Source organism: Anneissia japonica, unplaced genomic scaffold, assembly GCF_011630105.1.
Source record: "Anneissia japonica isolate Jap-2015-1 unplaced genomic scaffold, ASM1163010v1 scaffold376_len1572418_cov194, whole genome shotgun sequence".
Classification (NCBI taxonomy): Eukaryota; Metazoa; Echinodermata; class Crinoidea; order Comatulida; family Comatulidae; genus Anneissia; species Anneissia japonica.
Genome location: NW_022741166.1, coordinates 253,538 through 281,254, shown reverse-complemented (window position 1 = coordinate 281,254; position 27,717 = coordinate 253,538). Strand labels below are relative to the sequence as shown.

The 27,717-nt window shown below is 34.0% G+C and overlaps 3 protein-coding genes across 7 annotated transcripts in view; 1 reads left to right on the top strand and 2 right to left on the bottom strand.

Annotated features, from left to right (window-relative positions):
* Positions 1-8,038, bottom strand: part of LOC117118613 (G-protein-signaling modulator 2-like) — a 92,030-nt gene extending 83,992 nt beyond the window's left edge. Inside the window, exon 1 of one of the 3 annotated variants that reach the window (XM_033263250.1) lies at positions 7,914-8,038. The gene's annotated coding sequence lies outside the window, so the exon portion shown is untranslated. Of the gene's footprint in view, positions 1-7,828 lie in introns of all 3 variants that reach the window. The other 2 variants (XM_033263248.1, XM_033263251.1) reach the window with 2 other exon arrangements.
* LOC117118610 (pre-mRNA-splicing factor SYF1-like) lies at positions 7,990-22,695 on the top strand. 3 transcript variants are annotated; one of them, XM_033263246.1, is made up of 21 exons: positions 7,990-8,143; positions 8,876-9,024; positions 10,225-10,348; positions 10,519-10,716; positions 10,963-11,097; positions 11,494-11,658; positions 12,325-12,384; positions 12,999-13,083; positions 15,917-16,068; positions 16,224-16,343; positions 16,494-16,594; positions 17,193-17,268; positions 18,249-18,335; positions 19,514-19,714; positions 19,857-19,932; positions 20,143-20,252; positions 20,374-20,577; positions 21,153-21,327; positions 21,799-21,919; positions 22,271-22,451; positions 22,490-22,695. In XM_033263246.1, exons 1-20 carry the CDS (start codon positions 7,997-7,999, stop codon positions 22,446-22,448), a joined length of 2,664 nt encoding a protein of 887 aa, XP_033119137.1. In that variant the 5' UTR covers positions 7,990-7,996; the 3' UTR covers positions 22,449-22,451; positions 22,490-22,695. The 3 variants fall into 3 exon arrangements, with proteins under 3 accessions (XP_033119137.1, XP_033119136.1, XP_033119135.1); XM_033263245.1 differs by having other exon boundaries at positions 22,271-22,470; positions 22,509-22,695; XM_033263244.1 differs by having other exon boundaries at positions 22,271-22,695.
* Positions 22,508-27,717, bottom strand: part of LOC117118612 (probable basic-leucine zipper transcription factor Q) — a 10,401-nt gene continuing 5,191 nt past the window's right edge. The window contains exons 5-10 of the mRNA XM_033263247.1: positions 27,368-27,439; positions 26,388-26,505; positions 25,709-25,979; positions 25,478-25,580; positions 24,930-25,204; positions 22,508-24,531 (exon numbers count right to left, since the gene is read on the bottom strand). Of these exons, the coding sequence (XP_033119138.1) occupies positions 23,482-24,531; positions 24,930-25,204; positions 25,478-25,580; positions 25,709-25,979; positions 26,388-26,505; positions 27,368-27,439 (1,889 nt within the window). The 3' untranslated portion in view covers positions 22,508-23,481. The remainder of the gene's footprint in view (positions 24,532-24,929; positions 25,205-25,477; positions 25,581-25,708; positions 25,980-26,387; positions 26,506-27,367; positions 27,440-27,717) is intronic.

Genomic DNA, 27,717 nt, shown 5'->3' with positions numbered 1-27,717 from the left:
TGGATGGGCTTCTTTTCGAGGCTACTTTTGCGAAGTATTAATAAATGAAGGTGGATTCTTTTCAAAATGAATGCTGTAAGTTTTGGAAATTTGTATTATAAAACAATAAATAAGGTCACTGTATCATCTTTCTGTATCGTAGAGTACATTAAACTGGCATTAAATCATCTAAAACTACTGTATAAACCAAGCGTGTTTTTAATTTATTTTGTTTTTTGAACTTCCTTTCAAGGCTAATTTTCCAAACTAAAGAGTGGGCTTCAAATCGAGATGGGCTTCTTCTCGAAATTAAGCCCACTGGGCTTCATTTCAAGGTTTACAATTTCATTTGTGTCCCTAATGCTTTTGTCAATGAGCTGTCACTCGGTAGAAAATAAAGAAGTATCAAACAAATAGACGATTAATAATATAAGTTCATCAATCAAAAGGCCAATTGCCTCTAGTATTCACTTAAAAATTCAACATTTATCTCAGTCTACATCATAGGTGCGCAAAGTGTGGCCCAACAGCGTTTTTTTTTTGTGGCCCGAGTATATGGTTCCATAGTGAATTCTACCACCTGAAATTCACTACTTCATACTTTGGCTCGATAAATACTGAATGGAAGGAATTTGTGGACAACTGGGATACCGTGAAATATAAAATGTTGTATCCATGCCAGTTTGGGATCTCCCACATAGTTTATTTTTTTATTTGATATTTACAGGTCTTCCTGCAATTAAAGACCACTTGTGGGACCAGGTGTCCCTAGCCTTTAACTGCTTATCTCCCACCAAAGTACCTGTGGTTAAGATGTATGGAATTGTGTTCCATTGGTGTTTCATCCTCACAGTGATAATTAATATATAAAGGGGATAGAGGCATTTTACACTGTTACAACAATATCATCATCTTAAATGATTTACTGCAGTGTGTGCTATAAAAATAGCATACAGTAATTATTATGTTTGAATACATAGGAGTATACATTGTATTAATTATTACTCAGTACTAGCCTCAATATACATCATTATTCATATCCAACAGATAGATATACATCAGCCTCAATGACAACATTTTTTTTTTGGTGAATTTTGCATGGTACATTTAACATCATGCATTTGCTTTTATCAGAACTAAATTACATAATGATATCTTTAAAAACACAAACTACTTTTAAACTACTACTTATCAACCTTTTTGTCTGCACATAAATCAATGTCTAATCCAAGTTTGGAAAGAATTCGATTTCCTTGATGTAAATTGTTCTAAATTAAGAAACTACTGGAGGATGACAATGATATTTTTGTTTACATAATATTTTACGACTCAGGCAATACATCCAGCAAATCTCATTATTTGGGATACCTGATGCTCCATAATACGTCCACAATTTAAGCAAAGCGAAAAAAAATAATTTGTTTCTTATCATCTGCATGCTTACTACCACATAAAAAACATCTTACCATATTTTGAATAAATCTTTGAGGGTCTTTCGCTTGAGTCACCATTGCCCATTGGACATACCTTTTTTTCTCAAGGCACTGTGCAATAAATAATAGTAAACCACATAATAGTACTGTACTATGATTGTAATACAGTAAAAAAAAAATATTTGTAATTTAAAAATCATTTAGAAAATACTTGAATAAAACTATTAGGGTAATCATATTAAGCTGGCCACTCACTGACGAATCCAACTCCGCTCCCTGTCAGCGCTGGACGACATGACGCCGTTTGCCGAGCGAGTGCCTGGCTTAAATTCAAAATAATTATTTAACATGTACAGTACAGTATAACACTGACAAAATATTCACGGTATATAATAAAAGGAATAGATTTCAAATTATTGATTTCTTAGAACTCAACAACCAAACATCCTATTACTATGTATACAGGTAATGATAAGTACTGCATAATACTCATAACAAGCTTAGCTATTTAAGATTCAGTGACCTTTAAAATTGTTTTAACACTTTTGCAAGACTCTACAGCTTGGTTCAAGTTTTAAGCAATAAACTGTATGCAAATAATTCACAATATCCAAAAATATAATATTTAATGGATATTAAAACACGTAATAAATATTCACCACTTGGGTAAAACATGATTAAGGTATGTTAATGTGGTTTGCATTTAGGTCTTGTTTACTGACTCTGCTTATCCTTGACCTATGGCCTACTTGGCATATTGAACAAAGAATACTCAAAGAGGGAAGAAATGATATGAAATTTATTGATAATTACTAAAATTTTGAATTAGTAGTTTTTAAAAAATAATAAATTTCATTAAATACAAAGATTATTATTTAAGGCAATATTTCAAGAGACCGAGTTTGGGAGAAATATTTCAGGGACATCAAATTATATATGGCAAAATATGGTCATGACGTGATGTTATCATGACCATTTTTAGGCACGTCACATGTTTTTTCAAATAAAATTTGATAGTCTAACCAGGGCTTCAGCTTCCTTATTATATTTTGTTTCACAAAACAATACATCCTGCTTACTTCAGGGAGGAAATACTGTGTTTACTGTATATAGCATCAACCATTAAAAGTTTACAGGAGATGCATTACAGTATTATTCAGAAAATTCTTCATTGCTCGACAGACTGCAGGGCAGAATCCATGGGATTTGTAGCAAATTTAAAGGCCAAGTAAAAGAATACTCAAAGAGGGAAGAAATGATATGAAATTTATTGATAATTACTAACTAAATTACAATAAAAATAAAAATTAACATGTTTTCACTTTGTTCTCTGTGATCTGTTTGTTATCTTCCTGTTGTTTTGACACTGCGCCTTGAGCACCTATTTTTGGTGGTGATGTTTGCGCTTTAAAAATCGTTATTATTATTATTATTAATTGCTATTTTAATGTCCCTGCACTCATCAAATTTTGGAGCCTTGTGAAAAACTGTACAATATTCCAAGGCAAAATAAAAATAATTACGATTTGAAAGATTATCAAATCCTAAGGAGGAGTTGACATAGATGGCAAAATACATTCCAATGATTCATTTTACTATTTTTTTTTTATAAAGAATAATCTTTATTATAAAACAGTTGAGTATCATTAGTATATGGGATAGTAAATTGCAATAATTAAGCCCTTACCAAAAATAATTTCATATCCTGGACCTGAAACTACAGTAAGGATCAATTTTTTTTTGGACTTAGTCTAATTAAAAAAAAAAACAATGGTACTACAGACAGTAGGGGTAGTGTTATCCAAAGAATGAATGAAATTCATTGCCTATTTAATCCTTTTTATAATCATCAAATTTTAGGAGGATTACAAAATTCAATTTTAAAATACTCATACTGTATGATGTACCGCGACCCACTAATTTAATTGGCGACCCAATATTGAGACGCAACTGTACAGTACAGTACATTCACCCTGTTCTATTGATAATTTATTAAAATTTATTTATCATTGATGGTTCAGAAGGATCTTCACGATTCCAATATTTGTAACAATGTCTTTTGTTAACGCAGGGAAATAAATCAATACAGTTTTTATTGGTCTTTGGGACATTTTATATAAGAGTTCTATACACTTTTAAAATGAAAGGATACAGAATACTAAATGTCAAATAAATATTAGTAACTGTACATAATGACACTTAATGAGTTAAAAAATAAAATTCAATACATTTCAATAGCCTACAAATTAAAAACGAAACAATATACACAAAAAAAAAATTTTTTTAAATCTCCAGTTTTCACAATACAGTAATCTGTTCCTTTCAAAACGTAATGTTTAGAATTCCATACTTATACAGTGTTCTCCCAATTGAAACATTTTTTACTGGTAAATTTGTCCTTAAAAACTCAGCTACAGTATGCATGCACTGTGAGGGGTTACCCCTTTTGAGTGGGGTTTAATGACTTGAAAAAACATCACACTATATTGCGTGTTTAAAAGCCGTCGTTGTGACAACTGCAAGTAAAAACTTCTCAGGCATATTTTATTTTCCACAATACACGAGTTCTCAGCCACATGCTGACAGGATGTGGCGACAGATTTGGCTTATTATTTTACGTGGGGAATATTTTACAGTCTAACACATCCTCATTTCATTTATTGCAAAATAAATAAAATTGCTTACCTCTCAACGAAGGACAAGCACTGTGGGCATATATAACTCTGAGCATGGCCAAGGGACAAATCCTTTCTAGAGAATCTCCAAGACGCCAAATTTCTGAGACGGGAAAATGATTCATTTACCCCTATAGGCCCTAAACCCTCAATTTCTAACTACAGTTTTACAAGATTTGAATTTTAAATGCACATTATATCCATCACTTAGAAGTGAATTCCCCCACAAGTGCAAACGTAATAGACTACAGTAGGCCTTTTTTGAAGTCGCCTAATGCCTGCTGAGCATATTTGTACTTAAAAGTAATTACTAGCCTTGAAGTCCAGATATTTCATGTCGTCCAACTCCACTAATCAATGACTGTTCGCCCAAAGTCTTTAAATGTATGCCTGGTATTATAGACTAGACCAATGCGAATTTATATTGTAAACAGACCAGATGCAGCAGGTCCAGACGGCTGACGTCTAACATGTACCTGCTGTAGGTCTATGTGTACACATACAACAGATCTGGCTAACGTTTAACAATTAAGAATTCATTTTCAATCTTTACTGCAAAAATAACAAATTTATATTGAGAAGCCTACATTTTTTCTTTTAAACCGTCAATAAATCGCAGACAGTGTAATCATAGCGTAGTCGGTTTTATGTTTGATATCTCTTTGTGCGCCGACAATTTGTCAATAAAATATGCTGCGCATTTATTATAAGTACTGTGAAAGCATTACGCATTACATGGTGAAGTAGTCTATTCTAAAAGTGCTTGTCCAGGGACAAGTGGCCCCTGAAGTTCTTGTTGTCCGACCGTAAAAAACACTTGTCGCGGGCGTCGGGCAAGTGGGTTTGCTCACGCCTGTACAATGATTTGAATTGAACCATTTATTATCATATCATACATTCTAATATTTTAAATTTACAAAAACAAACATAAAAATACTCAATGCAGTACCTGGTAGGGTTGCTCAATGTTTTACTTGAAATTATTGTATACAATGTTCTTTAATCAGTAATAAAGCTATTGGTAAAAGTGTATTTTCTTAGTCCAATTGCAAAGATTAGCAAATAAACAAAAATAGAATTTAAATCAGGCTAATATACACACCAGAAGGAAAAGTACACCAAATGAACATCTCTGCTAATCAATCAAACGCACTACTGTACCTCAGGCCTTGGTTGCATCATTAACAAACATTTTTTTCTCTGTCTTTTGAACATTAAGAATCAAACTTTGGCTGGTTAGATTACATTTCAATCTAAACTAATCCTCAAGTGAGTTGTTGGCTGACAGCTCTTAATTGGGAAATGGGAAATTCCAGTTTAACAAAACAATATTTTTGTTTCAAACATACATACAATATTATTCTTATATTATTATGTGAGATGTTAAATGTTGATTACCGTATGTTATATTTTTATGTACAGGATGTTGCAAACTATGGGTATAGGCTGGGGTGCAAATGAGTTAAAATACTTAAATTAAGTTTTCAATGAAATAGAAATTAATTCTGCTTTCTAAAATTTCGCGCACCCCCCCCCCCCCCCCCCCCCCCCCCCCCCCCCCAAAACCCAGCTCCAGATGAAACCAGCCTACAGTATGCCCCTGCAAACATACAGATATCAATCTGATTTGAAGATAAAAAGATTATTCATACTTTTTGTGTGAGAATAAGATTTTGAATGTTGATTATTTTTTGTTTTGTATCTTTAAACAAATAAACGAAAAAAAATATTTAACTTGTATCTACAGCTGTATAAATATTTTTTTTGGAAAATTCTCATAATTAGGGCAACATACATTATCAAGCATTAATGAGACACCTTTTGAGTATTTTATTTCTCAAAGGATTAATTTTCAGACTGCCATGGTTACGGAGAATACAACAAAATGTTTCAGTGTCAACCACAGGTACAGTAAAAGTGACATTTTAAAAATATACCTGCAAAGGTATATATTTTGGAGTTGTAAAGTATATGCCAGGTATTTGTAGTGGGATTGATGACATTCCAGTGATTCTCTAACAAACATCTACAGTACAGTAGTCACTTCTGTTTTTCTGCAATAAGCATTACATGTACATGGATTCCTGGAAACATTATTTCATGGAATACAAGGGATGTACATTTAGCCTAATGCCATAACTGAATGTTTGAGGTCATAGACTACAGTTTTGCATTGGTGATAGAAAAGCACATTAAAAAGCCTTAATGCACTTGTGATTTAGCCTCATAAATTAAGTCAGAAATATTGCTTAATTTTGGGTCCACCTTCATAAAAAAACAATTTGAGCAATGAATTGAGAACATTATATAACGTAGAAATGTACACTCAATAGCATACAGTGTTTTTAAACCCAAATCCCAATAGCCAGATTGGATCACATGCTGTTGAAAGACTGGCATTTTCAATATACAGTAGCCAACTTATAAATGAAAATGTATACAGTAGACCCTCATTACCAACTGCTTGAATATTTTATTTTTCATAAGTCATTGATAATAAATAATTTTGAAATATTGACTTTAACATCTCTTTATAAAATATGATCCTATTTTAAAGCAATTTGAAAGGTTTAATTATAATTAGTCTAATTATCTTTGATGGCATGTTTTTTTAAATACTCCATTGGAATATAAGGTTATGTTTTAATTGTAATAAAAAAATTATTAAGCTATACTTCATTTATTTTATTTTATAATAAATATCAAACCCTCATACACAAATTTAGATCTACAAATCTGTCCACACATTTCAACAATTATGGGCCAATTCCATGCAATTTTGCAGAAAATTAGGTATTGGCCTATTCTTATTATACCACAAATGAATTACATAGTACAGCTCACCCTCCAATTTGAGACCGTTCGGTCTCCAATTAGAGGGGTATCTTGGTGTTACGGATAAATTAATTAAAAGATTGAAGATTGTCATTTGGTTCTTTGAAAAAGTGGTCTCGAGTGAGATGCGTCTCAGAATTTCAAGGGTCTCAAACTGAAGGATTCACTGTATTTACGGTTCTTCCCATCTAATTTTTTTAGCAATTTTCTGAGCAAATTTGAGTTAATATGTATCGCCCATGCAAACGAAATACTTTATAATGTGGCACGGTAAGCTGGTATAAGAATATTTAGCTTTATTTTAACATAGGAAAACATGGTGAAAGCATGGAATAAATATGTCATCAGGTAGTTTTGTTTGCTGAACTAGTAATTGTTTCATTACAGAATAATAGTACCAAATACAACTTCTTGTTATTTACTGAACCACTTGACTTCCTTTTTACAGCCCTTTTTTACGCCCTTCATCACCTGCAATTCAAATGATTTTTATGGAGGATATGATTCAAGATTCAAGAATTGTGTCAAAACAGTGAGTCAATAAAGAACAACCTGTTGTGACATACTTAATGACCTTTCATGAAGAACAAATTATAGCCGTCAGAGTCACCCACAATCGTAAATTTAACAATTTGTTTAACATGGTCAATGGCCTAGGCTAGGCCCTATCGTATTGTGTATTGGTGGTAGACCACTGGTACCTACTACAAAGGTTGTCAAACCCAATTCAGTGCCTTCACACGGTCTTTTTTAGGCTTTGTGTTTTGGCTCAACCACCACCAGCACAGCAGAAAGACAGGCCAGGGGGTATGGCCTGTCGCCAGTCAAAACAATCGTACTAAAATGCCTTCATTTACACACCACAGATGATTGGACATATATATAAACAAGTTAACTAGCACATACTTACTATACCTCAGATGAAGCGTATACCATAACTAAAAAAAGATGAAATCTGCAAGTTAGTCGTGTTATTTTTCGAAAGACTTACCTTCACGGTACAATTTATTATTTTAGCCGATAAAATCACAATGTTGCCCGCTGCAGCTATTGATTGGCTAATAAATTTGGTGCATGCGCAGAAAACGTTTCACCAACGTTTGCCTTATTTTTGATTTCACGAGTTGTATTTGCACGTGTAAATGGTATATACAGACAAAAAGACCCATCTGTGGAAACATCAACATGCCAGAATTAAAGAATAAAGAGAATTTGATGTTTGTAAGTTCTTAATTATTTTATAGATAATGTAGATGTCAAATTATTTATAATCCATGTAGTGTTCTAGCTAGGCATGCGGAAGAGCGATGTGTGTGATGGCTTCAGGATCAAAAGGGATTTCCCCGGCGCAATTTCCATCAATCACAAAAACAAGCATTGTGAAGGCTCTCAATGGGCGGCCTAGCTTGCGGAAGTCCCAACTGAGGGAACCTATACTGCAAAATTTTGTGATACTTTTGTGTTTTTATATGTACTGTTTATTTCAATTTTTGTGTCTTTGTTGAGCTTGTCAACAAAACGAATTTCCTTTTTTTTTTTGGATTTAATATTTAAAAGTTTCTGCATTCCACGTAATTTGACAGGCAGTTATTACTGTGCCTTCAAAAGTACTAATAAACTGGTCTTTCGCGTGCAACCTTAAAAAAGTAATATAATTGTCATCATGAATGGGTGTTGATTGGTGGGGACACAACCCCAGCTTTTCAATGTGGGAGGTACATTATATTATATCAATTGTTCCTCCACTATTCACCATTCTATACTAAACCTCACCTTTTAAAGTGAGTAGAAAGAACAACAACAATTACTGACTGTCAAATGATCTCATTCAAAAGCATAACAACATGAGCTAATTCAGTGGTTTTTCAGGTCCCACAGGTGAAATGAAATCATCAACTGAGAAAATAAAGAATACATGATTGAAATCTGTCTGATTTTATTATTTCAATCTAGGAAGAAGATGATCTTCCATATGAAGAAGAAATCCTCCGTAATCCATATTCGGTGAAGTGTTGGCAGCGTTACATTGAGCACAAAGCCGAAGGGTCATCAGCCCCTCTCAACCTGATTTATGAACGTGCTCTGAAGGAGCTACCAGGAAGGTACTGTCTACTGGAATTTTATACTCCTCCTACTTTCCTCTTCCTCTTTTTTCCTCATCATCTGCAGTAGTACTTGCAATTAATGTGTTTCTCTTCTGGTCCTATGTTTCACCCCCTATGAGAAAATCAGTAATACTGCAAGGTTGTCATACAGAATGGGATGTCAAAATTATGTGACCACATAATAACCCAGACTTTTCTTTAGGCCTATTCTGCAATCAGATTTTAAAATGTTGTCAGGGTTAATATATGCCTATTGTATTTTATGAAATGTCTGGGGCTACGAACTCTAATAAGTATTTAGAGAAATTATTTCAAATATGAAAGCTCAATGTTAATGCTTTTTTTTAACAGCAAATAGACAGTAAGTGAAATTTTCACTGGTTACAACATCTACATATATACTATATATCTATGTTTTTGGCAACCTTTTCATCTCTAGGAAACAAAACTTATTGCCATTGCTTCCTACGACCCAAAGCTTCCAGTCAACCGACCCCATAGAAAATAATATGGTCGATATCTAAATACTAGGCCTATTTTTAACTTGTATCATTTCAATGTTGAGAATGGCATCAAGAACCCGATGGCCACTTGACCAAGTAAAGAGTGTTTTTTTTATCCCTCGTCTCAGAAGTTGGTGACGTCTGGTGTTAAAAGTAAGTTCGTCAGGAGTGAGCCATATGCCACCTCAATTGACTCTCCATAGATATATCGTAATGTATTGACATTGGCAGTAATTGGCTCCTAAATCCAAGCAATTGCTGTTCTTTGATCCTTATAGAAGTATCAATTTTAGCCCTGCTGGGTTTTACACTTGATCGACATGGTTCCTCTGCCAGCAAATTGCTGATGTTTTTGAAGACATCAAATTCTGCATAAGCTCTCGGGTACACGACATCGAAATTTTATCAAACTGACAACAACCAGACATTTAACACAATTTTGAAAAATAGGAGGGCCAAAATTTTAAGTTATGGATCTTTGTTTTTAAAGGAATTTTCTGATTTGTTAATGTTAAATTCATCACTTACTATCACCTTTTCTATTATTGATTTAAGACCATATGCGAGCCTCAAAAGTTTACTCACGACCCAAACTTGGGCCATTGGTTGCCGACCGTAGCTATATGTCACTGTCAGTGCCACCAAATAGTCTCTTACAAATATATCTTATACAAATTTTTATTTTTAAATATAGTTACAAGTTATGGTACAACTATTTGAAAGTTCGTCGCAAGCAGATCAGGGGACGGTGTATAACTGACCCTGCCTATGAGGATGTCAACAATGCATTTGAGAGAGGGTTGGTGTTCATGCACAAGGTAAACCAGTATTTTGAAGCCTTCTAATTTTGTCCATGATGGATGGATTATTTCCAATTCCTATGGACTAGTGCAATATCACTAGGTGTATATTCAACAGGACATTGAGGGCACCACCTACAGTATGTTTTTCTTCACTATCTAAGAATTTATATGTTGATATTTTGTAGATGCCTCGTATTTGGTTGGATTATTGCCAGTTCCTGATGGACCAATCCAAGATCATTAGGACTAGGCGTACGTTTGACAGAGCATTAAGGGCGCTGCCTATTACACAACATAAACGTATCTGGCCATTATACCTGAAATTCATATGTATGCACCCTTTGTATGAGACAGCTGTAAGGGTATACAGGCGTTATCTACAGGTATTTATTCTGGCAGCCCAGTAAATATAAAAAATTATAAATTTTTTATAAAAATATATAAAAAATGTATAACAAAAGAAATTAACCGATAAAAAAATTCAGGAATTGGGGCAGTTTGTCGTTAGAGTGTAGTTAATGTCTAGTGGTTAATCTATGAATTCAAATGGCAGCAATGGCCACACCATTTCTTATATGAAATTTAAGTAAAAAATGCAAATCGCATTTGTTTATGTTTTGTTTTCATAGTTGTCTCCGGAGGATGCTGAGAAATACATTGATTACCTAATATCAATAGATCGTCTGGATGAAGCTGCAGTTCGACTAGCGGGCGTGGTTAATGATGACAAGTTTGTTTCCAAGAAGGGAAAGTCTACCCATCAGGTAATAATCACCCTCTAAAATTGGTGTCATATAATTTATCACAGAAAACTTTTATTCATATTTTGTTTATACTGTGCAATTTGAAATTAGTCATAGCCGATTCAATTATGATTGATTATGCTGAAAACATCAACTTCCTAAACTTATGCTTCTACAGTTAAACTTGCCTAAGTCGACTGTGCCTAAGTCGAATAATTGCCATGCCAAATTGTTGTGTTTTCCATTAAATAACATTCTGGAAGTCGAATTTTATCAAAGTCGAACAATATTTCAGTTGCATTTTGGATTTGACTTAGGCAAGTTCAACTGTATTCTTGATCCATTTGAATTTTCCATACTAAAAAGTTTACTTGCCCCTATTGCTTGTAATGGCATCACCTTTTTTACATTTCCTAGCTGTGGCATGATCTTTGTGACCTCATATGCAAAAATCCTACAAAGGTCAAGTCCCTGAAGGTTGACCCCATCATCCGTCAGGGGATCAAGCGTTTCACCGATGAACGAGGTCAGCTCTGGTGCTCCCTTGCAGATTACTACATCAGGAGTGGACACTTTGAGAAAGTAAATCTAATTTTAAAGTCTTCTTTCTGCTACTTGAGCTCTCAAAGGCTAATATTTGTAACATCGCTTAAAAATGTCCACAAGACCATAAGAAGGGTAACAATGTTTAATGAGTTTAATTATGTTTCCCATATGTGGCAAAGACAAGTCAAACCAGTCACTTGTCGCAAATCCTGTTTCAGAGATAATGGCCAAAACATGCTGGAATTTCAACATTTTTGAAATCTATTTTATTGCACTTAACTAACCCTTATATAACTGTACATCATGCTATGCTGTTATTTTCCCCATTTTCAATGTTAAAACAACAATTTTTAATGATTTGGTGATGGTTTATGCTTGAGAAATGCCCAAAATCATGAACTTTGAACATGAGTATACTGCAGAAACTAGGACAAAATTATTCATTATCGGACCATATCGGACAAGGTGCTATTAAAACAAGGACTTTTAACTGTTACCAGTTAAAAGTCCTTGATTAAAACGTCTACAACATGAACTGAAATGAACCTTTACTTCAGCATAGAGTATACTCAAATGTTGAATTATTATTTCTAAATGTATTATACAGTATTTTAGCATTTTGAAAATATGCATATTAATAAAGCTGTTCATACGTTTTTGATAATTGGATTTTTATATTTGTTTAAACCATTGTTTTCTTAGGCACGCGATATATATGAAGAAGCCATTCAGACTGTTACCACTGTAAGAGACTTCACTCAGGTACATTTTTAAAATATTTCCATCGTTTTCCTCATTTATTTTTAGAATGAAGCAATTCTGTATTGATTAAACAGAAACTCTTAAATCTTGTTTTCAAAAATGCAGTTTAACACGTCACTGTCAATCTATCTTTGTAGTCGGGCTCCGGATTTTTCTAAGACACAAAAAGCATATTTGACGAAAAACTCATGAGCAGTTGATGAGATACAGATTTTTGAATATAAAAATGGGGGGGGGGGGAATGGGTATAAACACTCCTTCCCTCCAGTTTTTAAATACTGTATTCAAAAATCTGAATTTTTTTTTTACAACTTATCATAAATGTTTATTCCTCTGGTGCCTGACTTTAATACTCATATCATAAGTAAACACTTTAACTTAGTTGTATTGTATACCTAAATAAATTATATTTAAAAGAAATACAAATTTAAATCAATTTGGTATATTGTGCAGAATTTATGAATAATTGTTATTGAAATTAGCACTTTGCATTAAATGGCCTACTTTTGACATAACCATCTGGATCTGGATAACTAATGAGTAAATCTCCTCTTAGAGCATCACACCAATTCGTGTATGTGTTATTGATGTTTATGTTGTTATTCTCCATGCAGGTGTTTGATGCATATGCACAATTTGAGGAAGGCATGATCAGTGCCAGAATGGAGACTACCAGTGATTTGGGACCAACAGAAGAAGGTCAAAGTTCTAATTTTAATTTAATGATTTATGCATTTCTAATACACAGATTCAATGTAAATAATACCCCTTTTACACTGCCAAAGGCAGAATCGACACGGGTTACTTCCGGAGTCGAACATCGAACGAAAAAGTCCGGGTTGATCGCGAGTTGCTCGGGTTCAAATACCGCCCTCAGTTTTTGTTGAGTTGGTGATCATCACTTCGATCAAGTCACTCGTCGTCACAAAGCCACAATTATTTCCAATTATTGAAGCAATGTACCTGCAGATTGTTTTTAAATTATGCAAATTAAATCAGCAGTTTTGATATCAAGTCTATACCAGAGCGTAGAGGGTTTAATTTGACAAGTGTCTAGGCCTAACCCATTGTAGGCAAAGTTTAGGCCAGGTAAGGCCTAATTCCGGAATCAAATTCGGTGCTGTTTACACTGGCGACTCCGGAATGCACCCGGGTTGTCCTGCACGTCCCTTCCGGAATGTTTGGCAACCCGAGTTTTTGACGTTTACACTATAACCACAACTCGGGAGATTTTAACCCGGGTATTGGAAAATCCCGGGTTACGTCTGGAATTTTGCTTGCAGTGTAAAAGGGGCATAAGTTTAAATTGCATAGTACAATATAACCCCTGGTCACTTTGTCATTATGACTTAAAGATGTAATGTCCCATGCAAAATACCAAGAAAGTCGTAACAATTATTTTTGAAATTGACTGGCCAATTTTAATTAACATACAAATTATGAAAATAGAAATTAGTGATTTAAAAAAAAAAATGTTTAGTCATATTTTTACAGGAAAAAATGATGGAAACACTGCCAGTCACTCAAAGTGCTTTATTATTTTTATTATAATTATCCAGCTTAAAAATCAGAGTACACATATTTTAACATAATGTCTATGCTCAAGTTAATAATTTGTATGGTACTGCAAAATGAGCGAGTTAATTTCTAAAATATTTTTTATGATTATCTTGTTATTTTCAAGGAACAATTACATATTTAAAGCTCTGTCCAGATTATCAAATTTTCTTCGACGAAAAAACTGTTGTACTGTATGCCAATACATAGTCATGATGTGCCTATATATGGTCATGAGGTGATGTCATCATGACCATATTTAGGCATGTCACATGTTTTTTGTCAAATAAAATTTGATAGTTTGGACAGGGCTTAAGAACACTAGGTTCTACATTTGAAGCCATATTTAGCCATACATTTAGCCTAACCAGGTACTTGTGGAGAGAAGCAATGCAGGTAAAGTGCCTTGTCCAAGGAGACAAACAAGTAACCAGCCTCAGACTCGAAACCACAACCTCTTTATTTAAAATCTATACTGCTTCACATTTAATCTACACATTATGGCTGTCAGATCATTAAAAATATCGTCACCGACACAAGACGCAAACTTCAACTTCGACGAAAACAACGTTTTGAGAAAAACGCGTTTGAAGTGGACTACTTCACAAATCTGTAAATTTCACTATCAAGATAACAGAATTATGAATATTTTTTTACATATGTTTAAAAATAAAGCATTAAACAATCCAAATGTGTAATTTATTTTTCTTTTCTTAACTTTAATCAACCTGTTAATTAGCGTGAAAACTTTGTGTCTGTTCGTGAAAACGATCAGAATAAACACAGCATATGTTGTTTACATGTAGAGTGAAGTTTGTGTCTCTTTGTGAAAACGGTACGCGCTGTACGCGCACCCGTTGTTAAGGCACAAACTGTATTTAAGTTATGTGTTAACCATTGTAGTCAAGGGCAAAAACAGGCCTACAATCTCGGCTTATCTTGCTTTAATCAAAATGTTTTTACGAATAATTCCACATTTGATGCACATGTATAGACCTATCCCAAGTTATACTGCAAGAAGGGTACTGGTATGCCTAGGTAATCTAGGGAAATCTAATTTTTACATCTAGCCCTAGCCAAGCTACTGTAGGCCTTACCTAGCGATCACAACGATGGCAACGCCACACACGCGTATTTTAATAACCCAATGAAAGTTTGTGTCTGTTTGTGAAAACGAAAAATCCATTTTTCTCAGTTTGTGCACAACGGCTAATTAGCTTAATTAGCTAATTAGTGTAGTTCCACTCTTAAAAATTAGATGAAAAGGTAAAGTTTGATGTACAGTACACAATCAAAATGTCAAAGAAAAAAAAAGTTTGTGTCACTTCGTGAAAGCGGTGACGATATGAATAAATCACACATGCCAGTTTTTCAAATAATAATTGATACCATGTTGTCATGTATTCAAGTAAACAACATCTAGATATACACAGTTTGGTGCTAATGTAGGGTATGAAATATTAAAAATTTGATTATAATGAGTTACTTATGTACAGTAAAGTATTTTCAAACTAATCGTATGAAGTAGCAGATAAGCTTCTTAAAGTCAGCAGCCAACCATGATTAATTTTAGGACTATTATTTGTTGAAGTATACAAATTATAGTTTATGTAATAATACATTTTCAAAGCTAATCACTTTCTGAAGAGGTGGATGAGCTCCTTGTAGCCAACTAGTTTAAGGAGTAGGATTATTATTTGTATGTAATTAGGTATAAAAATACATAATTAAACATCCCTTCTATAATCAAAATCATAATCAAAATTTCAATCTCATATTAAGATACTTTTTGGCTATACTGAGTGCAACCTGTGCAGAAAAAGCACAGAGATAATAGAACTAGAGATAATAGATACTTCATAGATAAATTAATGGCTTAGGCTGGTTGGGTTCTCAACAGCCATTAAAAGGATGAGTGATGGAATACCATTAATGGTTTTGGTTCTCAATGTTTACATCTAATCTCAATTCACAGATGACATTGACCTCGACTTACGCCTTGAGCGCTATGAGTACTTGATGGAACGGCGTCCTCTGTTGTTGAATAGTGTCTTGTTACGGCAAAATCCACATAATGTGCACGAGTGGCATAAACGAGTTAAATTATACGAAGGAAAACCAAGAGATGTGAGTATTCTGTAATCGACTCTTTGAAAGTTTGAATAAACAAGTATCAACACTTGGATAGTATATTTTCTTTACAATTTTTAAGAAGGAATTAAACCTCTGTAATATTACTCATTTTAATTTTTTTTTTAAATATTTTGTCTCCTTTTTCCTAGGTCATCAATACATTCACGGAGGCGGTGCAAACAGTGCAGCCTAACCTAGCCACTGGTAAACTTCATACTTTATGGGTTGAATTTGCTAAATTCTATGAAAGCCATGATCAGTTAGCAGAAGTAAGTTTTTATAGGAATTTCAACAAGTATTATTTGTATTATACACTATTTGATTCACATGGTTCAATTCAATTCAAATAGTACAACATTTTTACTTAAAAATCGATTCAAAGTTACACATTCAACATATTCATATTCTTTATTCATCAGGCTAGAGTTATTTTTGAGAAAGGAACGAAAGTGGAATATGTGAAAGTAGAGGACCTTGCAAGTATCTGGTGTGAGAGAGCAGAGATGGAAATAAGGCATGAGTAAGTTAAAGTTAATATGATTTTTTTTTTTATGAAGTTCACTCATAAACACACTGCAGTAGGAACCATTAGTGTATGGGGCTAAAATTAAGACCAGTAATTACTATATGATTAGGACTATTAAACTGGGTGTGTGGTAGCTCCTCTCTATGCCTTAAACAATACCCCTATTATGAAAAGGTATTTTTCATAGTTGCGGTGTTTATTCCTACTGGAATATTGAAACAAGATGCTACACCAACAAGTATTTTTGGTCTCCCAAAACAAGTAAATATTGCTATTTGAATGTAACAATCCTCACTTTTTATTAATGCTGGAGCTGAAATAATTACTACATTTAACTATAATGACTTTGAAATTACTAACAATAATGCAGGATAATGTGTTACCTAACTAATTTCGTATTAATAGTTAATTATATTAATTATAAGAAATTCAAGGTTCACTGCATTAGTAAATGATGTTTCAAAAACATATACTTTTGAAGTAAAAACACAATTAACTACCTTGTTAAGTAAGTAAAGTTTTACTTTGATTAAAATACTTAACAAACACAAACAAAGATATAATCTTATATGTATCAATATAATCTTTTTAGGAACTACAAGGAGGCCTTGAAGTTGATGCAACGGGCAACAGCTCTCCCAGGAAGAAAGGCAGCATATTATGATAAGGTTTGTCAATTTGAATATTCATTAGGTAATACCTAATAAGGTTGCAGTATGAATTTGAACAGATATACAAATTGGTACTTTATATCAATAATATCAGAGGCCAAATCCTGTGTACACAAAATTGTATGGTCTTTGCCATTTTGAAGCTGAATATTACAGTAATGGACTTTCTGCTAAGCTCTGCCTTTTCGATATTGTTGCTAAGTTCCCAAAAAACAGTGGCGTAAATGTACATAAACACATGAGTTTGTGGGACAGTATGTGTTTGTAGCACGCGTGTATGTCTCGCCCTGTTCTGATTGGTCTGTAGTTAAAGCCCCATTCCCGGCAAAAATTTCAGTTGTTATGTTATAAAGATTTATAAATATAATAATAAATTGCTAGTTTAACTGAATTCAGACATTCCTAAACATGACAAAAAAGTAAAGTAAGACAGAAATTAGATTTTTTTGTGTTCCACACAAAAAAAAAAAAAAAAAATTGCAGATGAATTTTTTATGTTTAACATTACCCTATCCAACACTGCTAGGCTAGGCCTAGCCTTACCTCGATTTAGGTTCTGTTATCACACATAAAAATGGCCAACATATTTTCCGTTGCTGGTATTGACACTTGTGAAATATAATATCTCATAGGAATTATTTCAGATCTGTTAAAAAAATGATTCTGCTGAGATTTTGACAACTAAACATATCTCAGGCCTACTCGATCGACCGCAGTGTGCGAGATGCGAAGTACAAAAACTAATTTCATTAGAGAGGGTGCACTTTATTGACTGTTTAAAGTATACATAAAAGTGAGAGCATTCCAGTGGATGCGATCTGCAACCTCTGAATTTGCCTAGTAACAAAGAATTTGTTGTGAAAATAGTAATCTCCTATGAGAAATATTCTGTATTTCTAATTTTTTTTATTATTTTGCGTTTTAAGTGGGAGAGAAATCCAGCAAGTAACACATTAAATGTATTTTTTTTTCTCCAGAGTGAACCAGTGCAGAACCGTTTGTACAAGAGCTTAAAGGTTTGGTCCATGTATGCAGATCTGGAGGAATCATTTGGAACCTTTAAGGTTTGTTGGAACAAATTAATTTGGAATGATGATAAACTATTTTATCATCATCAAAATTATATTAACAATTTAAGGTTTGTATTTAGAAACCCAAAACAACTCCAAATCAGGCATTGAAAATACTGACATTGCTATAAATGAATATTCGTTGATTACATACAGTAGAACCTCGTTTTTACGTACCCCAGTTATACGAACCCTCGGTTTTACGTACGCCTCGTATCGACGATGACATCATCAAAAAACCTTAAAATGTTCAAAACAAACAGCCCTTTTCAGAGCAACCATAAGTAAAAAGACTATAACAATAAACAAACCATAATGCAACATATTTTCATTAAACAGCAACTTTGATTAAGTCTAATACCGGGTCGTTATAATCTAAAACCATGTGAACCGAGTAAGATGAACAACTACCGATGGTGCTCAAAATAATTGCTTTCCTCCTTAGCTTCCTTTGGCAAACCATGGAAAAACTCGTCTGGTCGAATTTTCTACACGAAGCTGAGTAGACATAGTTTTGTACACAAACGTTAATTGGTTGGCTCGCCCAGTACATAGCACATGGTTGCTGTTTCACGTACACGGACGCTAATTGGTTGACTCGCCCAGTGCAGCGCACATGGGTTTAGTTTGTCTCAACAGGCCTAGACAACACCACAGCTCTGTTGTTTAGAATAGGCATGAAGGGGAATTCCTAAGTTATACCTTTGTCATATAGGTAATATTACAATATTTTCATGTTCTTTTAGTAAAATAAAAGATATAAAGTGATGAATTAATACACTAGACACATGGTTTTATTTGAACACTTTATCATGACATCGTAAAGTGATGAATAAAAACACTAAACAAATGGTTTTATTCGTAGGCCCAGAGGCTAGGTCTAGCCTAGGTAACATAGTTCGTTCATACATACGTTTATTGAGCGTTACGTACATATTAGGTCAAAGGTTACCACAAATTTAACCCAACCTCTATTTTACGAATCCCCCGATTTACATACGCCCTCCGGTCCCGTACCGTACGTAAAATCGAGGTTCTACTGTAATAGATCAGATTGGGTCTACAAAAATTTGTGAATTTGTCAATTAAAAAATTTGTTATGTACAACTATATTACTGAATTGTTTCTATATTGTTACAAACAATTTTTTTTTTCAACATTTTTCTTTGTAGTCTACCAAATCTGTGTATGACCGAATCATTGACCTGAGAATAGCGACTCCACAAATAATCATCAACTACGGAATGTTCCTGGAGGAAAACAACTATTTTGAAGATGCTTTCAAAGGGTACGAGAAGGGCATTGCACTATTCAAGTGGCCTAACGTTTATGACATATGGAACACCTACTTAACAAAATTCATCAAAAGATACGTAAGTATTTTTTCTCATGTGATGTACTAAATGAACTGAAGACCCATGTCCTGAAAGTCTACATTCATAATTATTCATGTTGAAAATACTGTATTGACATCTTTAATCACTAATTGGTGGTGAATTTAATTTCATGTTATAGGAGGGAAAGAAGCTGGAAAGAGCTAGAGATTTGTTTGAGCAGTGCCTTGAAGATTGTCCAGCCAAATTTGCTAAAGGTAAACAACTTTGTATTCTAGATAATAATCAAATACATCAAAACTTTGAATCTCAAAATGTCTCTGTCTCTTCAGAGTTGCTGTCTTTTTGTTTTATTTTGGACTACTTAGTGGATCCTTTGGTTTTTTTACAACTTATCCTAGTCATGTTTTTAATAATAATAATAATAATAATTTACAAAGATTTCCTTGTAATTAATGTGTTTTCAGCATTGTATTTACTCTACGCCAAATTGGAGGAGAATTATGGGTTAGCTAGGCATGCAATGGCAGTCTATGAGCGAGCAACCAAGGCAGTTTTACCAACTGAGCAATATGAGGTAAGGTATTTAATCACACAACTATCCCATGAACGTTTGGCTCTGTCAGTAGAATTGACACTGACATGACATGATACTGTCCCGTTTGTTGTAAACATAAAACTTAAATTTATAATTTTAGATGTTCAATATATACATCAGGAGAGCTGCAGAGATTTATGGTGTAACACACACTAGGACCATTTACGAGACAGCAATTGAAGTTCTTGGGGATGATCAGGCACGGGATATGTGCGTACGTTATGCAGATTTGGAGCGCAAACTCGGAGAGATTGATCGAGCTCGTGCAGTGTATGCTCACTGTTCACAAATGTGTGATCCGAGGGTAAGTGCGATATATATATATCTGTCTCTTATACACATCTAGATGTGTATAAGAGACAGATTTGGAACCTTTAAGGTTTGTTGGAACAAATTAATTTGGAATCTTGTCTCCAAAAACTAGTCTTCAAATCTTAATACATGCTAGACCAAAAATATAAATTATATCTTTGCCATATAAGATTTTAACAATTTTTGCATCAATTATTAGCTTTTGACCTCATTTTTTATTACCCGAGACAAGAGCATGTTTTAGTTAGAGTGGGTGACATATACGAGGGAGTGACTAACATTTGATAACAATGTAAATAACTGATAACTTACACAATGGAAGTACACTATTTAATAATTTATATTAAAAAAAAGGTCATTATGAGGCAGGGGGAAGGGGGAAACTTATATTTATATAGTTCCAACCGTGAGCCCTGGCAACAAACATCAAACCACCATGATACAACTCACCACAATTTTATTGAAGTTAATACATGAGTTTAAAGTCAGTTGCTGTACTAATAATATAAATAAATAATTATAATAATAATAATAATATTAATAATAATTATATTTTATTGTTTCCAGACTACCGCCTCGTTTTGGCAAACCTGGAAAGAGTTTGAGATCAAACATGGAAATGAGGACACCGTGAGGGAAATGTTGCGAATTAAGCGCAGCGTACAAGCCACCTACAATACTCAGGTCAACTTCATGTCAGCACAGATGCTGTCTGCTTCCAGCCAACCAACACCTGGTACAGGTAATTAGATCACCTGTTAACACTGCCCTCATATAAACTACAGGATTGTAGATGGCTATTATGCTAGCATATAATGCTGTGATTGAATTAAAAGAAATGCTAATCTAAAACTTTATTTTCCTTTGATATTTAGAATTTTAAGTGGTTGTAGAACTAACGATTACACTGCTATATACTGTAGGCAAACGTATTGCCTATTTTGTAGTTATGTCCTGTTATTGCTGTTGGCATTACATTTCTTACTCCGCCAGTGTCACACCTTGTCTTAAGTGCTAAAATAATTTACTTTATTAATTCTCTTCAGCGCCTATGTAAATTCATATGAATAATATGCTGGGGTAGGCATGGCGGTATAATCTATTGCAGACTTATAAAATAATTATAACTATCTATTACTTCTTGTATACAAGTTCTTTATCTTTTGAGAAGTGTAGTAAGCAATCTTTTTCATTTCTTATATTTACCTGCTAGTCTCTGACCTGGGATCAGGTGGTCTGGATGATATGAAGATTCTGGAGCAGAGAGCTCAAGCACTGGCTGCCGAAGCAGAGGCAGACAAACCAAAAACCAAAAAGGATATATTGTTTGTCAGGTGGGTCTTCCAATTAATGCCTGTATAATGTTACATGGTTTTTCAGTGATGTCTGAATACAGCCAACAAAGCCTCTGTTATTTTCATTTGCAAATTCATTGCATTTCTTTAAAGTTGCATAATACCTATTATCTTTGGCAAAACATGTGTACTTACTATATTTGACTATCTGAAGTAAAAACCTGCCTAGAATCCATGTTATTTTCGTCATTCAACAATACTTTCCCATCTCTAATGTTGATTACTAACGCCCTCAAGATGTGAGCTCATGTCAAATGTTATTTATTGTAATTTCATTTTGAAAGTCCAAATGTGCACTCTTTTATCTGATTTTATTTTTTTTATTTTAAGGGGCGACACTAAGGCCACCAATGAAGAGTTGGAGGCCGCAGCAAGAACAACCAACCCTGAAGAGATCGCAATTGACAGCGATGATGATGATGAAAGGGAAGCTGATGTCGATGAGGTCAACATCGAGGAGCAGTCAGTTCCATCTGAAGTTTTTGGTGGAATTAAAAACAATGATTAAGAGATAAAAGTTACAGCAGAATTTAGAACAATGATTAAGAGATAAAAGTTACAGCAGAATTTAGCTGATGCACAGCGAAAATTACTTTAATATACAAAATAATTTACATAACTTTCACCTTCCATCAAATTTAGGACAAATAGACACACTGAAATGATGAATAAATTATGAAGAGCGCTCTAAAATTGCTATTTGATTGTTTAAAACTTCTATGAAAGCAGGAAGAATAAAATATATTATTAAATAACATTTGTGTAGACATTCCTTTATGGCTACGACAAACAGGAAAAAAAATTATCCAGTGACGCAAATACATCACAGGTCATTGAAATAAATAACACAAAACAGATACATAAGTCTAAGGCACTAAATGGAAAGGAAGCTTTGACAATAGATTAATAATAATTGGTGGAAACCGTTATTATTTGCTGTAAATGTTGTCCTGTCCAAAACAGTAGCCATGAACAAGCATAATATTTGTTGTACTCTACAGTATCTGCCAGCAGTAATTATCTAGCTTAAGATTAAGTAGGCCGTCTTCATTAGTTGGGAAAACTTAAACAAACAGCACAAGAATTTTTAATATTACTTTAACACTATTAACATTTTAGTTGCCTCATTTATTCTGTCTTCCCATTACTCAAAACTGCATTAACTTATTCTGTCATTACTACATAAAAGCTTAGTGTTTAGCAGCAGTTGCTCCCACTTAATAATGATGTTTAAACCATCAAAATATGCTGTGGTTTAAATTTATGCTCTTCATCCATGTCTGATTTTCCACTAAAAATATTCTATGAAAGATCTCAATAAAAATGGCAACTCTGCCTCTTGTTGCATCTAATAACCATCACATACGGAATGTTAAAACATTTGTTACTAAATAAAATTAAAGCTATTTGCATTCCAATTCTGAAAAATATGATCATGCTAAAAAATAATTTTGAGGACATTGATAAATACTTGCATATTATACAATAGTTTAAATAATACAAAATTAATAATGGTCAGATAACTTTGTCATCTGCTGATGTCATGAAGAGGACTGAGTTGGTATGGTTGGCATAGTGATAGACACTGGTATAGACTGCAGGCTGAATATCTGTAAAGCATCAGAAGAGAGTAGAGATTCAACTGTGCCAGCATGATCAGAGGATGAATGCGAACCATTGTTATTTGCATTGGTAGGAACTAGTATTGCTATCTCATGATTGGATGACTCTCCAACCAGTGGGTGGACCCTCTGTGTTTTGTTTTGATTGTGCAGGCCAGGCCTCGTCAAATGCTGAATAACACTACTACCTGGTGACATCACATCTGATACATTAAGCTGATCATGCGATGTGTCAGATGAACTTTGATCTGATAGACTAACATCACCATTAAGGTCGGAGCTTAGACTGTTAAGGTTTTGGGCTAAGGAGACTAATATCTGCTGATTAGTAGACGAGAGGGCACTATGCTGCGATTGCTGGGTCTGCGTGCCTAGCAGCTGGTGGGAGTGTAGAGAGTTACTTCCAAGAAATAAATTCTGCAACTGTGTTTGTTGCACATTTGATGTTTGAAAATAAAGAGCCTGTTGTGTCTGGTTTGAGCCAGTTGCATTGCTTTGTTGACCAGCTGCATTTGTTGAATTCAAGGCAACTGCGACATTGTAACTTGGAGGGGGATGGGATGCGTTCAAAGCTGCTGCATTTTGTATTGCTTGAGCTGCAGCCTGTCCTGTAGTTTGGTTGCCAAGCAATTGCTGATGCAGCTGTTGACCTATAATCTGCCCCTGGATTTCCGAGAAAAGCTCCTGAGCTATTCTGGTGCTGAACTCCGTCTGGGTGGGATCAGTTTGATTGGTCCGTACCATCTGCGCTTGTCTCTGCTGCTGCTGCTCCTTCTGTCGCTCAGCAAGCTTGTGTTGCTGTTCTATCAACTGTTGCTGCTCCTGCTGTTTCTGTCGCTGTTGTTCAGCTAGTTTATGCTGGTGAAGCTGCTCTTCTACCATCTGCTGTTGCTGTTGTATTCGCCGCTTTTTCTCTTCAAGCTGTGCTTGCATCTTCTCCAAATTTAACTGATGTTGCTGCAACTCTTCCTGTAATCATAGCAATAAATACATAAGTATAAACAGACGATTGTAAAAAAATAAAAATACAATCATGATTTTTTTCCCCTTGTAAATCAAATCTAGTATAGTAACAAAATAAATATTATCACATATTTATATATTTTTTACTTAACCAACAACATTTTCATTAAATTACAGACATATCACTACTTAATGGCTGCATAAAAAAATTGTTTAATATACATACTTAATATTATCGAATAATTACTCATTTGATCTTCGAAAGGTGGGTAACCTCAGTAATAATTTTGCATACAACCAGACTGGGCATCTCTGCCTCACCCCCAACACACAGTATTCATCAAATTCTGTGATTATAATGCACTGACATTTATGGTATTTCAGATTGACTTAAGCAACATTACCTGTGACATGTCTTTGGTACTGCGCAATATGTCTGTGCCGTTCAATATGCTATCTGCTGGAGCTGACTTAGTACTGCTACTACTAGCCTCTGTTGTTTTCGTTGGTATTTTTGGTTGCTTATTGTACGGGTGCTTTTTCCAGTACTTTTTTAGTCCGTGTGGTGGGGGCTCGCGATTTCCTCCTGTTTCCCGCATCTGTTCTCTGACCCGCCCAATTGTCCTTGCACTGCTTCCCGTAACCATAGTAATGAAATTGAAGCAATTTGATCTTCCACCTGTGATAAAGGTAATAACAACAACATATTGAACAATATAAATAATGATAATAATAAAAAAAACATTTAAAATCTAGACAATGAATCTCAATAATAATAATAAAAAAGATAATCATTAATCATAATGACAAAAATACTACTCCCGTAAGCTGCACAGTAAGATCATAGCCGTTCCACCCTAAATTAATTCCACCATAACCTATAATGTGATCCCACAGCAAAAAGATGAGATGCCAAAATAAATCCAACATGTACAATGTAAAATAGGCTTACCAGATGGCGTCAGCATTTCAGCTAACACTTTCCTTGCTTCAGCTTGACTGGAGGTTGCCCTTTCTCTCCATTTGGTCAACAGGAATGAATGAGTCTTGGCAAGCTAGGAATTATATAAAAAGTATATTGGGTTGGGGTTTGTATATGATGATGATATTCATTACATAAATTAATATTAACATATTAATACATAAAACAAATAGACAAAAAATTAAAACATTTACTACATACTAGTACACATTCGTCATCGCAACAACGTTCATTCTGCATTTCTTCGATGGTCTTAAGAAGGCCCCTTGCTGACTTTCCACGAACTCTCTCAACCCTCCAAGTCTGATCTTCTGTCTTCAAACGACGATGTAAAAAGTTGTTTGAATACAATAAAACTTTCTGTACAGCTCGTTCGCACAAATTCAATTCATTACGCAAATATTGTCTCTTTTTGAGGACAAATTCTTCATACTCTTTTGATTTCTTGTGCCCATTGCCAAGTCCAATTTTCCTGCAAAAACAATTTGGGATATGCTGGATATGCTATCCTAATTTGGTGTCATAATCTTTCTCTGGATACAGTATGATATACATCATAAATGATCAATGCTTATCATCATCATCTTCATCGTCATCACCATTTTCATCTTCATTATCATCGTCATCATTTTCTTCAACATCATCGACTTCATTAACTTATCAGATCATATTCATCAGCATCATCCTCATCATTATCATATTCAACATCATTACCATCCTCATTATTATCATCTACAACATCACAATCTCATCATCCTCATAGTAATCCACATCATCACCACCTTTATCATTACCATCATCTTTTTCATTACCATCATCATCATTCTCACAATCAGACATCATTATTCAAAGACAGTTTATTTGATTTTTTTTTTCTTACTTTCGTCCTTTGACTTCAACATCATCTGGATTATAACACTTCTTTAATCGCAGAACTTTAGCTTGCTTTAATAAATCCAGTAAGTTATTGGTACGTGCTGTACAATCCTCTGGATTACCTACAAGAAAGTGACTTGATTAAAGACATTTTGTAAAGCCCTCTCCAGACCATCAGATTTTATTTCACAAAAATATGATAATGTGACATGCCTAAATATGGTCATGATGACATCACATCATGACCATATATAACAACATCATGACTATATATGGGCATACAGTACAATTTTGGTCAAATAATATTTAAGTCTGAATTGGGCTTAACATAAACCAAAATATTTTAGTATTTACCTGAGCTATTAAACAACTAGAGCGCTAACTAGGCGATAAAACAATGCAGTATTGTGTATGTGTACTCAATAAGGCTTAGTATAGAGTACAACCATAATGAAGACCGCTGACAAACGATTATTTCATTAATCATTATTATTAATAACATCAATAAATTATTAAACTAGCCCAGCAAATAAGAGGCCAAGTGGAGTGTCTAATTTTAATATAAAGTACCGAGGAATGAAAATCTAAATTATTTTTTATACTCAAAATTTCAAGGTTAACTTGAGGGCGCCACTGAAAAGATGCTTAGGCATATTTTGATTGGCATCTCGTTGAGTACACACACAGAACACCGTATAAGCTGGAGTTCTAGCGCCCTAGTATTCTTATTATAACTCTATGGTATTCACTGATTTAAAGAAAACAACAAATATCCAACCAGTCAATTTATTGGTCTATACAGAAGAGTATAGGAACAATGTTATTTCTGTGTCCTTTATCTTTTTAACATTTTTTAGTATAAAGCATACTAAGCCCTGTTAGAGTGAAGCTCCCAAGTTAAAATAAAAATGAGTAAATATTTTAAAATTCAAGTAATAGCTGTTACATTAGAAGAATATCTTTTGTTTATCTATTTTTTCTTACCATCTCCAATAATATACTTCTGTAGACAAGCACATGCTCTTGATTGGAACACAGTACACGTAAACCGTGCAGCTTGAAAAGAAGAAAAAAGAAAACAGTACAATTTACATTTAATATATGCATATTCTGAAGTGCCTATTCCTTTGTTGTACCACATTTCCTTTTTCTAATCCCCTGCTTATTTTTTACTTTTTCTTTATTCTTAACACTCTGACAGCCAGGGGTATCAGCTACCACCAGACATTTTAGCTAATTTTAATTGCGATTTTGTGAAAGTATACCTCAGTATCAGTATCATTGGGAGCTTAAATTGTATTTCTTTATATTATGGTGTATATATATATATATAT

Coding starts and splice junctions, on each gene's coding strand:
- LOC117118610 (XM_033263246.1), top strand. CDS start 7,997: ATGCGCAGAAAACGTTTCACCAACGTTTGCCTTATTTTTGATTTCACG. Junction 10,349..10,518: donor GGTTGGTGTTCATGCACAAG/GTAAACCAGTAT, acceptor GATATTTTGTAG/ATGCCTCGTATTTGGTTGGA. Junction 21,328..21,798: donor CCAACCAACACCTGGTACAG/GTAATTAGATCA, acceptor TTTACCTGCTAG/TCTCTGACCTGGGATCAGGT.